Source organism: Cavia porcellus, unplaced genomic scaffold (genome assembly GCF_034190915.1).
Source record: "Cavia porcellus strain 051 isolate PalLab524CR breed Dunkin Hartley unplaced genomic scaffold, mCavPor4.1 scaffold_10, whole genome shotgun sequence".
NCBI lineage: Eukaryota > Metazoa > Chordata > Mammalia > Rodentia > Caviidae > Cavia > Cavia porcellus.
In genome coordinates this window covers 52,656,177-52,671,604 of record NW_026947493.1, presented here as the reverse complement: position 1 = coordinate 52,671,604, position 15,428 = coordinate 52,656,177, and the positions used below count along the sequence as shown (strand labels likewise).

Below are 15,428 nucleotides of genomic sequence, written 5' to 3'. Positions count from 1 at the left end.
CTACTCAGGCTCTACATCAGCTCTGTCTGGTGTAATTTCCTTTTTTTTTTTAACCGCTTCCGGGTCCTGCGTCGCTCCGGAAGCCCACAAATTCCGGAAGCCTATGTCACCTTGATTCAGCCAGGAAAAGGCAAGGTTTCCAGAGAATGTTTCTGAAAAAGTTACGCGGAGCATGTGTGGTTCGCAGACTCATAAGGTCAGTGTCTGCCCGAGAGAGCCAGAGTGCAAACCCGAGGTCTGGCTTGCAGCAAGGAGGTCCTGAAGCTTCACAATCTTGTAATTCTCGCTTTTTGGTAGAGTTGCCCTGTTTACTGCTTGGAAAAAGCAAATCAAACTGATTTCGGGAAAAGCAACAGACCAAATCCAAACTCCTAAAAATTTCTTAGAAATTTGTTCAATTGAAAGAACAGACCGGGCTACAGTTGAATCTCTCTTAATTCCCTGAAGTGACATTTTAGAGAGGAACTTGAAATACTTTCCTTCGCACTTAGTAGCCGGTCGTGAAAATATTTGTTTATTATGAATGGTTTTAAGAATAGTTCATTATCCACGCTTTTCTTAAACAAATGAGGGCTCCATATAAGGAGATGTATTTGGTACCAATAGATAAGTATAAACTAAGTAACTTGCATTTTTGAGAGTCCATTGATTGAAAACCAGTTGTGGTTTTCTTATGGTGGAGGAGATATTAAGAATTTTCTTAAAGAATTGCTCGTGAAAAGTTTTTTCATTGACTTACAATAAGGAATATGAGAATCATTAGCATTTTTCTTCTGAAACCTTAAAGGCCATTGTTTATTTAAGTGCCATTTTCCATACATCGAACATATAGTTTAAGGGCTTTTTCCTAAATGAGACTAAGTTGATGAAGACTATTAAGTTCTGTATTACGTAAGAATATTGCTTAAGTGGCACCTCTTGGTAATTTGTTATCTTGACAATTTGAAGCAGTTACAGGGAGACTGTGGCCACCCGCACCAGTTTTGTAAACACCTTAAAACTGGTGTGTTACCTTTATTGAAATGAATTTGAGGTTACTGACGTTTCTTTTTTGTTTATCTCTTCTCTGATCTCATCCATATTATCAATTACTAGAGTGGAATTATTTTGAACCAGAAAATTTGAAAGAAGAGAAACAGCAGAATTAATTCCAAAATCAACCAAAGAACCTTTCGTTTTTTTCTTTAAAAAAAGAAGAGAAATGAAAATGAACAGAGTATAATTGAATCCTAAGCAAAAATCAAGAGACTTGGGTTCTAGTTCTGATTCTGGCTTGCCTCTCACCACCTTTACCTCTTGGCCTTATTCTCCTCAGTCTTAGAATTTGTGTGTTCTGCTTTTGTAATAGGGTTCCGATGAGGGTTTAATTTATATCTTTTATATCGACTAATCTGTTTTTCCTTCTAGCATTAAAATTCTATTCCTTAGGACAGTTATTCATTTGTATTCAGTAGGCATTCACCTGACTGTTACAGTTTTCTAAAATTGTGCCCATATTTAATTTCATTTGTTTTATAGACATGTTTCAAATCCTTTCTTTCTGATCAGAATCAGAATCCCTTATTTTCCTGTGTTCCACATACTCTTAGTTTAGCCATAAAAGTTTTGTTCATAGATGAAAAGCAGGTATTTAATATTTTACATGTTCAGTAGCTGAACTTTAAAACCTTAGAAATATTAACGGGCTGGTCTGCCCATCAACACATCTTGATAGGATTCTGAGTCCTAACCCCATGCTTTCCTCACAGCATCAAGTTACTTCAAAGTTTTTGTGTCTCTGTTGCACACCAGTCTTATGCTCACGCTCCTATAGCACTAGGAAAATAGGTGCCATATGCATAATCTTTACTTGTGGACAGAAGTTCTACTCTGAAGTGTTTGCTTTTTTTCCTCCCTTTTGATCTGGGTTTGACAACCAAGAAGCAAATTACATGTTTCCTTTATCTTTTTCCTGTGAAGTGATAGTATGTCTAAACATTCTGTCCCCGAGTGCCTTTCCTTCATAATATATGAGAAGCCTGAGGAGAAAAACCCTGATTCTTTCCATTTGCCCCTTCTCTGGAGTCCTGACCCAGCCTCTTTAAGCCTACCCTGTGGTTTGTATTCTTGAGGCAGGGATGATGATGCCTATTGATCTTTCTGATATATGCCCAACTATACAATCAAAATACCCTTTGCTATATTGCTTTATACAGTATTACATTTTCATTTTAATCAGAGCTTTCCTTGTTTACCTTCCTGCCCCCCCCCAAAAAAAGTGAGATAAAATTCCATCCAAGATGTCCTTTCTGGTTTCCTACTATCAAAAGACAAAAACAAGTAGCACCAGAGTAATTCTGTTTTGATCATGCTTTTGTAGTGTTCAGTGGGTAGAACCGACATTAATTTTACTTAACATACAGTATACGTTTGTAATAGTTGAATGGTCACACTTCATTTTTTATCTGTATATTTCCTTTGTTCGGATTTGACAGTAAATCATTTTGAATGTTTCTTTGAACATATGTTTAGAGAGAAAAAGGGAAGGACTATAGATGCCATTCATCCCAATCAATCTAGGCAACTTTACCAAATTTCTGTAGTTTCTGTTCCCATCTGTTGTGAAATTGGAAGTCATAATTGAATATTTTGTGCAAGGCAATTGGTTAAGGTAGTCAGTTAGCACTCAGTAACTGGTGATTGCTATGTGCTTACCAATATAGTAAACTAACACTTTTTGGGATTCTCTTGGTTAATGCTTTTGCCTTAATGTAAAGACTCTTTCCTACATGTCCTGCTTTTATTTCTCTATTTTACGCTTTCCAAACTTATTGTTCAACATTACCATTCTGCAATTGAAAATGACTTTTACAAACTTCCTTCTGCTTCCAAGGTTTCTTAAAGCAATTTCTATCTGGATTTTTAGGTAGATTATTTTTATACTTGCTTTTTTCATTCCTGTGCATGAAGATCACGTGGTAAAATGAGCTGTCCAGAGTTTCACAACCTGTGATCCTGGACTATAACATAGAACTAATCAGAGCCTGTTTAACACGCCTCCCAGTCACTCAGCTTCTCTTAATTTTTGCATTATATATCATTGAAATTTATCTTATGTGTGATAGAAAGGGAGGGACAACAGAATAGTGACAACTCATTTAGCAAATCGGTGACAGAAGTGGGATTTGAACTTGAGAGTTGATTTCTAGGCTTATTCAGAGTGCCAGAGGTGAGAGTGTCCTAATATGTCCTAGCCATAGCTTTTACTTCCTTCCCCATGTTTGAAATCTGTTCTGGGAATCTGTGTCCTGTTAAATCCCTTTTTGATGCATGTCCCATTTATTAGTATTGATTTCAATACAGTGTACAGTAAATCTATTCAACTGCACAAAGGAAATAAAATACTAGAGTGTAGATTCAAAACTTAAAATCTCTAGTGGAATTTAATTCACATGACCTCATATTATGAAATTTTAGTTTAAAACTTAAACATCTAGTGAGAGATAAAATAAATATATCATTCCATCAACTTTGATTGTTAAAATGCTTAAAATGGTGTCAATATGTCATTGTCATACTAAAATTCAGTTGATTATTGTGGAGCTACAAAAGAACAGCCTAGCAGGGAGTATATTGGTACATATGATAATTTAGAGATTAGTTAGAAATCACATGTTTCCCGTTAACAAAATTTACAAGACTATAAATTTAAATGTAGAATTTTTGTAGTCAGTATGCATTGACAAATATGTTTAATGGTAATATATTTAGTACTGAGTCTTGGAACAGGTCAATAATAATGTGTATATTGATAGCAGCAACGTAGGAGATGTTACTTGGTATTATAGCTAAAATCCATGTTATCCCCTTAATCATAATTACATTAATATTGACAGACCCTTCACAATACCCACATTATTATTGATAGATTTCTGTCAATAACATGTTTTTAAATAAAATATATTCATTCATGATTTGTGCTATGCTCTATAAAAGCTCTAAAATACATTCTGAAGATTTCCTTATTCCTCAGTGAGATAAAGTCATTCATTTTCTTTTCTCAGTGTGATATAGATGAAAAAGTTTTTATTGGGGGAATGAAAAATCTAAATGAAAATGTACACTCTTTAAGACATAAGGTTATATGTTAAAGCTCTTTGTAAATACATTTTCTGAAGTTCCCCCCCCCCAGTGGGGGGAGGGAAGCTGTGTGACATGGATAAAATGTAATCAGGAGATCTTTTGAATAGTTTTTAGTGCTGGACCATTTTGTCTTAAACATATTTATGTGACAAGTTAATCACACTAATCCTAGTAGTTACTATACATTTTATCTGTTCTTCATTTTTCTTTAAGCATCGTTGTTCACATATCTTTAATGTAGTAGGATCCTTCTTTAACACTAATATTTGTATTTCAAGTTCTAATTAATTTTGTCTTTTTGCATGACTAATAAATGTTTCGCCCAAAGTTAACTCTTTATAATCTTGAAATTAAACTAGCTTGGAAAATTAAGGGGACAGGTGACAGAATTTGTATTAGAAGACAAAAAAGGAAAAATTACTGTTTTTGATGTTCTGAAAAAATAATTAACTAAATTCAATAGTGCTTGTTTTAATTCAGAACAATCTAACACTCTAAAAAAATAGTTAACTGTCTTTTGTAACTATTCATACTTGAGCCTACATTTATGAAGCTAGTTACTAATGTAAAACCAATAATTTGGAAATTAGTACTGCTTTCTTACGCTCTTATAAGCAGTGTGAAAATAAACTGACCAATGGTTGAGCATTGCTATTGTCAGTGTATCACAATTTAGAAAAGTATTGTAGTCTGATTTATAATGTGATCTCCTTTTTCATTTCCATAGTTCTTAATGAAATTAAATTACTTTGACTTACCAGAATGCCATTAGCATTTTGGTTAAACCCTGAATTGTAGGAGTCTCATAACTGATCTTGATAAACACAGTTTTTCTTTGACTTGCTCATTAAATTCTATAATGTTGATCTTTCAAAATTTATAGTCTGTTATGTTCTTCTTTTCAGTGTTCATTCATACGTACAGAATTGGTGCAACTGCCTTAACTTAGGTACTTTTTACAAAGTGGTCAGATTGACCTTTCAGCCAGTCTATACTGCCAACCTCTTCTCTGGGTATAGAAAGTAACTTACCTCTTTGCTTCCAGATGAACATGTTACCACATTGATGAGGGTTAAATAATAAAAGACATATGAAGCTCATGATGAAATTCATCCCCATATATCTTGGCTAGAACATAGCCAGGATCTTGCATGTTTCAAGACTTTTATAGAACCTATTCTCTTGTCCTAAATGCCATTTTTTTTCTATTTTGTGTCTGGGGAGTTTGGTGACCCTTGCGTTTTCTATATTTTGATATCCATTCTTTACTTCAGAGAGCCAGGCCCAATTACACTAACATCCTTTTTCTTTAAAAATGTTTAACAATAAAGAAGTTAACTGATAGTTATGTATATTTAGATCAAATCTCTGATACTTAGGAGAATATCTGGCATTTGGTGCTCCATAAACTTTGTTTCAGTTAAATAACCATTCACCAGAGAATCAGAAATTGCTTAAATACTAACTGCTTGAAGAATAATTTTATGTGGTGTGAAGGCATTTGTTGCACTCTGTCTGTGCTTCATGCTGATTATAGACAGATCTTACTATTGCAATGGAAGAAAAGGACTTAGATAATGTCTTACCAGTAAGGTAAGCCAAATAGATAATGTCATTATTGAACTTCGAGTTGACTTCTAGTTATTTTTATTTGCTTAGCCTCTCTAGCTCCTGGGCATTACCCTTCTCTACAGCCAATACACTATTGTAGAATTTCTATACCTGCCAGAAACGAAAATGTGGTTGGAGTTGGGGCGAAGGGGAAGAAGAACTAAATGTACTGTTAGTGTTAAACCCAAGTTTGGAAGCTTGTCTTGGACTGCCTGTACTATGCGCTGTAGACCAACGTCTCCTGGAGTCAGATATTATCAGTAGTGTTCCTGAGATTTCTTTACTGCCAGACTAACAGGTACAACCATATTGATGGAACTTTTAATAACCATGGGAGTAGATCATGCTGGGTGGAACTCATCCCCGTTCTCTAAGAATCCAACTGTTTCATTTCCACTCAGACAAGATGCAAATTTAGGACTGAACTCTGCTGAACAGTGCCATTGGCCTTTCCTGCCTGGTGCTCCCATTTATACACATAATAGTGATGTCATGTTCCCAATTGTATTTTAAAGGTCAGTAGTTTTTGGAGAAAAATTATTTTGACATAGGTTACTTAAGGCATTAGTATGAGTAGTGGTGAAGATTTCAGTCTTTCAAAGGAGATTTGCCAAAATCAACTCAAGTCTTTTGTGCCCATCACTACTCAAAGCAGCAACAATGTAGTAATAATCCTGCTTTACAGTTTCCAAACCACTTGGATAACACTGTCTTTAATCTCAATAACTTTGTGAGGTAGCTGTTGATTTTCACCTTTTAGGCGAAGATAAACCTAATGAATTTTTAAAGCTCATATAACAAGTAAGTGAAAGACCTGGAGCTTTAGCCCAGACCTGTTTATTTTAATCTCTTTTTTCCTCTGCTGTATTACAGTTGCCTGCATAGAAACACAGAGTATAGTAGAACTATACCACTTGAATAAACTGTGACTTGCAGTGGACAGTGTTTTATGTTTACAACTAAATTAAGTCATAAATAGCTAAAATCTTGGAAAATAAAATCTAAAACAATAATAGAGAAACAAATTATTCATCTCCAGAAGCAAAGACTGAAGAGCAATTTAATAATAAGTCTTTTGTTCTATTAAAGTATATTATAATAGAGAAGAGAGCAAGCCCAGCTGTTCTTAATCAACACTGGGTCCAGGCCTGGGGAGGAAAAAAAAAAAGGTACACTGTAACAGAAGGGATAAGAAAGAATTTTTTGTAAGTATTGTTAAATACTGGAACTGTTAGAGACTGTGTTAAGTCTTCTTTTCTGGCACTCATTAGAAATTCCTGTCTTTACTAAGTGCTCTGAAGCATGATTCCGCCAGACATGAGAGTTTTGAAATACATGGTGCTTCTGAGAACCCACTCTGTTTACCAGTTTCTCACTATCAGTAAGATAGAAGAGATAGAAGTCTTCCTTAACCATCCGGGTTCATCCTGGTATATCTAGATAGTAGATTGATTAGCTACCAATCTGCTTGTTAGTTAGTAGCATGTAAATTCAATAAACATTGAACAGCTGCTGTGAACCCATCTTATGGTTAGTGTGTAAGATGTTCAACAACCACAATATGCAACTGTTGTGACACTAGAAATTAAAGATACATAAATTGGCATTACTGACCCAGTAAGATAAGCCAAATATTTCATCAGATACTGAACTAAAAAACAGAAGGGTATCTAATCCAACACCAAGGGAATGGTTCGGAAGAGTAAGAGGACTTACTGGATTTCTGTTGACATCTTCGATGGTCAGAGCTTTCCAAGAGTAGTTTCTTTATCTTGATGACCACTGAATAGGAATACTTGGAAAATGCAAAGTTGTAGATACTGTCACAATAGAAGAGTTACAGTTAGGAAAGTAGATGTATTCTATGACTGAAATCACAATACATATGGTTGAGGACGCAAGTGGCACAGATGGTTGCCATCAGAGTTAAAAAGCTAATGATGAGTGGAAATAGATCATTGAAGGTTTCATGGAGAATATCAAAATGTGATGAGTAGATAGTATAGAGCAGTGGAACTAGCTAGGGAGGAAAATGGATATGTTAGGTCTATGAGAAAAGACACAAAAGCTGGACTGAAAGATGGTCTGGACCTAAAAACTCCATTGGGGAATGGTGGGATATATTATTAACAGAGATGGAGACAGGCTTGCATTTTTTCTCCAAAATCTCTGTACTTTTATTTCTGGAGTAATGAGTTAAGAAGTAATTTGTTAAATGTGAACAAGTATGTTTATAGATTATGGTTGCTGATTTTCAAATACAGTATTTTTTTAAAAAATTTTTCTCTCTTGAATCACATATATGACACTTATAAATTAAGAAACTTCATTAACTTAAAGTGAAAACAGTGATCTTATTCATTTATGTGTGTGATTTGAAATTCTTATTGAGATAGTTTTGAAATTTGATATGTATCTGAGAACCTCTGATGCCATACACCTATATTGTTGTCCTGATTTTTTTTCTCTTTTTTGCCTGCTGCCTCGCTTTCTAGACGTTAGTTGGAGTCCTTAATGAAAGGTAGGACATGTCTGTATCTCTGTATCCTAAGCACCTGAGCAGAATGCATTGACAACAGTACTTATGAAATCTGAATCTTACAAGTACTGTTTAATAGAAGAAAGGGATATATGAAGCCCTAAAAGATTTATAACCACTTCAGAGGACCCAGAAATGAGAATTAACCAGTAATTAATTGAAGGTCTGGCATCCAGCATTGAGCTGTCTGGGTGATGTGGGAAAGTGGATTTTGCTTTGCAATGTACTAGCCCTGTGATTCTTAATATCATCAGAGAACTTGTTAGAAATACAAAGTTGTAGGTCTCACTCCATGTCTACTGAGTCAAAAATTTGAGGGATGAAGCCCAGCAATCTGGCAAGTTCTCTGTGTGATACTGATGAATTCTCCAGTTTGAGAACCACTAGGCTAGACCAACAGTGAGAATACACACAGGCTTGTGCTGGAGAAGACCACAGCATGCGAATATTGAATATCCAAAGGATGTGTATCTTTATCATAGATATGTATATTTGTGTATCAGTGAACACTATGAGAATAAGATTATATTGTTACAAATACAGCTGAATGTGTTATAAATGGACAAGTTCTACTTGTTTGGGGTACAACTTTCCTCTTGTTAGCATTTATTTAGATCAAGTAGTTTTAAAAATAGATTATTTCTACCAGAAGCACCTCAAACTTATAAAAATCTCCACCCCCATTTCCCCCCATATTCACATAACTACCCACTGCATTTTCCCACTTAGATGCCTCTTACAAGTCCCCATCTCTAAAACTACATGTATGGTCTTTTCCGTCAAATTTTTACCACCTCATATATTTCCTGAACTACATAACTATCCATTCAGTTTACTCATGTCAGTATTATGTTGTGCTGTGTTTGGTTTTATTTAATTCTTTTCACAATGTCAGCTCTGCCACCTCATAACTTTAAAAGGTACTATTTTCCTCTTCATGGCCACTGGGACTTTCCTAATTTAGACTTATCATTAGTTTCTCACTAGATTGTTTTAACAACTTTTAACTGGTCACTAGGTCTCCAATACTTACAGCCTCTGACTCATTCTCGTGGTGGCAAAAACAAGCAGTTTAAATGCAAATCTGATTAATTCTTTGCTTACAATTACTCAGGTACTCTTCATTACCTTCTTGATGAAATTTTTTAGAGCCTTTGGGATCTGTCTTCTGTTTCTTTTCCAGCTATCTCTTGTCCTTGTACTTGTCCTCTGCTATTCCCCTGAACTTGGAGAACTAGCTTTACTAGACTGACACTTCTTACCCTTTCAGAGGCTGTTTAGATACTGCATCCCTGAGAAGTTTCCTGTGACCTTCTGCAGTATAGTTGTATCCACAATACCCTAATTTTTCCCTTGTATACTATTTATTCTATCTTTCTATAAATGCCTTCTTATATAACTTATCTTTATTTTCCTCCTCTTGCCACCATAGTAGATTATATGTCCCACAACTGATATAGCATTTATCACTAGCTCTCAAACATACTAACTGGTAGATAATAAACATACCACAAACTAGTGAAATAAATATTAACCAATATTCTGGATATGGTAATTTAAAATAGTTTTAAAGGTTAATGAGTAGAGTTTCTGTGTTCTGCTGCTTCCCTTTCATCTTGTTCATTTACCCATTCATGGTATTTGTAGAAAGCCCTCTGTGTACCAGGAACTGATAGTTGCTATGATTGTGTTGTGATAATATTCAAAGAATCATTACAAAACAAGGAAGTGGACAGTTAAAAAGTAGTTTATGTACAGTGCAATAGAGACAAAGAGGGAGAAAAATGGCATACTAATAAAGCACATAGCCAAATTTGAACACTTAGGAAGAAGTGATGCTTGTGACAGTAGTTTTCAGTTAAAGAATGAGAATATATGTTCTATGCAAAAGGAAGAAACAATAAAATCTACTATGAACAAGAGAACATGGCACTTTGTAAGTTGGTGCCAGTGCATGTGAAAGTAAAGCAGTGATTGAGTAGGTTTGGGAAGGTTCATGTTTTAGAAAGATGGCAGTGTAAGAAATCTACTGAAGGCAGGAGAAAGTGGATAGACCGGTTTGATATAACCCAGCAGGGAGAGGAGAACAGCCAGTCTAGGAAAAGGGTTGTGGGAGATGGAGAGTGACAACTGCATTAGGAAAATATTTTGAACAAAGGATCGATCGATAGTCCTTGGCAATGGATTGGATTGCTAGCATGACGAAATGGTCTGTGTCTTTCTAACATTTTCTTTCTTTTCTGTAGCACCTGGCAAGAATGATGTAAAGATTTCACAGAAGAAAGTGTAGCAGAGATCCCCATGGACATAGCTATAGGCAGTTAAATCTAGAAGGAGCTGCAAGAACGGGAAAAGGTGAGATCTCAGAATGCATTTAGCATTTATGAGTGAAAAACTTCTCTCATCTGTCTAAGTAGATGAAAAGCAGCACCGAATGACTATTACTTATTACAACTGTTACTCATTGCTCATTTTGGTGTCATGTATTTGAATTTGTTACAGACAAAACATTCTGCCATTTAGACATCTAGGGTCTGTATTAATTAAGGATCACTAGCAAAGCACATTTAATATAAAATATATGTATTATGTGACATATAAAATATTTGCAGGGTAGTCTTACAGAGTCAAGTTTGGAAAAATACAGGATGGCCTGCAGGGTCAAGTGTGAAAAAATGCAAAAGAGCTGTCTGTGTGCTGGCAATCTAAGGAATCCAGTCAAATACTGAAGTCCTGGAGTTCACTGCAAACCCTACTGGAAGCCTAAGGGTCTATTCCGAAAACTGAAAAGCCTGCATTGGAAGCCTGCAGATGGATGTTCAGAGGTGATGGCGAAGACTGGAGTGCCACCGAAGCAAAAGGGAGACTTTTTTTCTTTTCCTTTTTATTCTGTCCGTTCTGCAAGCCTATTGGTTGGTGTCACCACACCCCTTTCCTCTTCAATAAGTCAATCATCCAGCCAACCCGTAATGTACGAAACCAATCTGCTAGGCATTTCTTGTTCAAGTTGACACCATACTTAATTATCATACATCCATGTAGATATTATTGAAGCTTAACATATATAGTATTACTTTGGTTCACAAAATTTGTTCAGTAATTTTGGAACACATGGGCACTTTTGTGTTTGTGTGGGAAAGATGACTGAAGTCATGTCTGTCACCCCATACAGAGATTGAAAACAAAAATAAAATTTTGCCTAAGGTTTCTATTTGTGAACCAAAATGTTTGAAAACAAAGGAATTAGTGAAGCAAGGTATCAAGTGTATTTTTCAGTACTTTTTCCATTTACCAAATAACATTCAGCTTTTTGGTTAAAATCATAAAATAATAAAATTCGAAAAGAAGTAAGTCTTTCTGCCTCTAGACCTTTATTTCGTAAATGAAATGACTTCCCTTAAGAGCACTGCCTAGTGGTGATGAAGTCCTACAGAGTCTGTGCTTCCCTCTTCACTTTTGTGTTCTTTGTCTTAGCTTGTTGGACTTTTCAGAGGTCTTGGAAACATGAAAGTCATTATTTTTTCCCCAGCTTTAAGGAAGTGTAATTGACAAGTACAAATTGTATGTATTCAGAGTGAACCATGCTCTTACATCCATATATTCTGTAAAATAACTGCCATTATCAAATTAATTTGCACAATCATCACTACCCATTATTATTGTGTTTGTATGTCAAACACAGAATTTTTCATATTATAACTGAAGGCTTGTACCTTTTGATCAACATCTCCCCATTTCTCCTGAACCTCAGCCACCACCGTTTTATCCTTGACTTCTATGAATTACATGTTTTTAGACTCTACTTACATAAGTAAGATCACACAAGGATTCATTTTTGAATTTATACTTTTTGATCATAATTCTGATTTTCCAATTCATTAGTAAAATTTTAAATATTTGAATTAGTCTGTATGCAACTGTAAAATGAGTGTTTTAATTGCGTTCATCTGCACATAATGTGTCAAGTAACCATTATTCAACTTAGATTTCAATAAAGATTTTCCTTTTAGTACTTAGTTGTTACCTTGATGTATTTATGAAATTATCTTAGTGTATATCTTTGTGTCATAGATTAGTTTTGTGAAGTACTATCTGATGTGTGCATTTGTAACATTAATAGACTGTCATTGTTTAGATCTAAAATGTCCCCCAAAGGCTCATGCATGTGGAAGGTGACTGGATTATGGGGGCATCACAGCTGATTTGCCCGTAGGAGGTGGAAATCTGCACAGAAGAGGCAGATCTTGTTGACCTGACCTCGAACAGTATATCTCCTTCCGTATTCTCTGCTCCCTGGATACCATGAGTTGAGCAGCTTTCCTTTGGCCAATATCTTCTACCATGCAAGGACTGAAACTTAGAAAAATGTTACCCAAAATTAACCTCTCCTACTATTTTAATTTGCAGGGTAGGGTATTTTGTCCCAGTGATGAAGGAAATCACTAACACAATGACACTGTATGCTTTTTATTCTTGATGATAACATTCAGTAGTATTTACTTTCTGCATTAGTGTGAAAGAATAATAAAAATATATTGTTCATTTCTTTTAACTTTCTTCAAAATTATAAAATAATACATTAGGAAGTATAAGTGACTGGTTGAAAAATATACCTTTGGAGTAAATAGAAGGAATTAAATAGTGGAGTAAATAGAAGGAAATTAAACTGAAGTCTTCAGTGAAACACTTATGGCCATAGTCTATATAGTTCATAGTATTTGTTAAGTTCATATGTTTCTCCATTAGTCATGTTATTATGATTAATAAGTTCAGGATTTTAATATATCAGTATTAAAATATCTGACAGAAGGGCTATAGTTATAGCTTCAGCTCAATGGTAGGGTTCTGTGTAGCACGTGTAAGGCCCTTTGTTCAAGCCTCAGCACTCAAAAATCAAAAACGGGATATCTGACCAAAGAATTTTATTTAGAAGTATGTTTGTGGAAATAGGGTATAGCATTTTTCTTTCTTTATTTTTTTAGTGATTATTCCTTTGATGAGGAAAGGTTAAAAAAAAAAAAAAAAAGTATGGGGAGGAAAATTAAAAAGAAAAAAAAAAGTTCCAAATTGGAAATGATTATTTACTATACTGTTTTTACGTTACCAAAGACCTGTCTTCTGTATGTCCTGTGTGTGATTTGTGAATTCTAGTTTTGCAAAAGTAAGTGGAAGAGAGAGTGTAAGAATGCAACTGTTTGATGGTGTTCCCTCGTTGTATTTTTTTCCTAGAGCCCTTCAGAGAAGACATGGCTCCCAGAGAAGATACAAAGAGTACAAATCGAGTGCTGAGGATAAGCCAGCTGGATGCACTTGAACTAAACAAGGCTCTGGAGCAGCTAGTTTGGTCCCAGTTTGCTCAATGCTTTCATGGGTTTAAACCAGGGCTGTTAGCTCGCTTTGAGCCCGAAGTAAAAGCATTCTTATGGCTTTTCTTGTGGCGATTCACCATCTACTCCAAAAATGCCACTGTGGGACAATCAGTTTTGAATATTCAGTACAGAAATGATTTTTCCCCAAATGCAAGTTATCTTCCACCAAGTAAAAATCAGAAACTCTGGTATGCTGCCTGTACCATTGGTGGGAGGTGGCTAGAAGAAAGATGCTATGATTTGTTTCGAAGTCATCATTTAGCATCATTTGGGAAAGTCAAGCAGTGTGTGAATTTTGTCTTTGGACTTTTGAAATTAGGTGAGTTAGCTAATTTTTTGGTTTTCCTTCAAAAGGGAAAGTTTGCAACATTAACAGAACGTTTTCTCGGCATTCATTCTGTATTTTGCAAGCCCCAAAACATCCGTGAAGTTGGCTTTGAGTATATGAACAGGGAACTCCTCTGGCATGGTTTCGCCGAGTTTCTGATTTTTCTCTTGCCACTTATCAATACCCAGAAATTGAAAGCCAAATTATCTTCATGGTGTATCCCCCTAACTGGTGCCCCAAATAATGACAGTACACTAGGCACTAGTGGCAAAGAATGTTCTTTGTGTGGAGAGTGGCCCACCATGCCTCACACCATAGGATGTGAACACATCTTCTGCTATTACTGTGTGAAGAGCAGTTTCTTATTTGACATGTACTTTACTTGTCCCAAGTGTGGCACAGAAGTGCACAGTGTGCAGCCACTGAAATCAGGAACTGAGATGTCAGAAGTGAATGCTCTTTAGAAACTAAAATTTGTTTCCTTGAGGAAAATGTGGTTTCACATCTGCAATATTAGCCATTTGGATATTTAGACATCTTCAGCCACTATCTTCAGTTTCTTTCTAGGCACAACTAAATTCTAATCAGTGGTAATGGTGATGCTAAACAGATTATGCTAATGTTGATCTTGTAAAACTTACTGGATTTGATTTTTAATGTCAAGAATGATGGTGTTTTTTGTCAGATGACTATTAAGAATGTTCCTTCATTTTGCTACTTCATAGAGTTTGAACTCTAAAAATAAAGTATTTTGGAGACTGAAGCATGACTGTGGCTTATTTTCAGAGATGACATAGCATAGTATCATAATCTGACAATGGTTGTGTTTTAAACCGTAAGATTTAGTGCCTCTTGTAATTTTAAGCTTTTCTTTGAAGCCAGTTTTCAAGAGGTACAGTTCCTAGCTGTCAGTCTCCTTCACTGTTGACTTCTGATTTTAGAAAGTAAAAGTTACTTAAGACAGCTTAGAAATGAGACCCAAAGACCAAGGAGATCAATGGGTATGGAGCACAGTTTACTGTGTCTCCTTCTCTAGTCTTTGATTTAGAGCTTATGTTCTCAGACAGCATATTAGTAATTTTATGAAACACGAGTAGTCTTTCACATACAGGAATATGTGTCAAGATACACACACCTTTTCTCTTGCAGTTTTCACAGTTGGCAACAAGTCATTCCTTGGAGAAACTGGGTAGCATATCATTGTATATAATGTCTAATACTATATTTCCATTTTGTACTTTTTCATAGCGTTCATTTTTTGTTGCTTTTCTTGCTTGTAAGATACCTGATACACCACACACTAATGGCAGGTAATCAATCGATGTATGGCTGACTTTGACATGTCGTGGCTGACTTCGGCTCATTCTAGGACCTGTGCCTCACTGCAGATACTCATTCCTCCTGGCCAACTTACTCTGATAGTCCCAGTGACTTCATTCAATCCCTGCTTCCCTGGACA

The 15,428-nt window shown here is 35.5% G+C and overlaps 1 protein-coding gene across 2 annotated transcripts; it reads left to right on the top strand.

The window, feature by feature from the left end:
• Nucleotides 1–14,732, top strand: Pex2 (peroxisomal biogenesis factor 2). 2 transcript variants are annotated; one of them, XM_023561677.2, is made up of 4 exons: nucleotides 19–196; nucleotides 8,229–8,254; nucleotides 10,519–10,627; nucleotides 13,502–14,732. In XM_023561677.2, exon 4 carries the CDS (start codon nucleotides 13,519–13,521, stop codon nucleotides 14,431–14,433), a length of 915 nt encoding a protein of 304 aa, XP_023417445.1. In that variant the 5' UTR covers nucleotides 19–196; nucleotides 8,229–8,254; nucleotides 10,519–10,627; nucleotides 13,502–13,518; the 3' UTR covers nucleotides 14,434–14,732. The 2 variants fall into 2 exon arrangements, with proteins under 2 accessions (XP_005008306.1, XP_023417445.1); XM_005008249.4 differs by lacking the exon at nucleotides 8,229–8,254 and having other exon boundaries at nucleotides 1–196.
• Nucleotides 14,733–15,428: the final 696 nt, after the last annotated feature.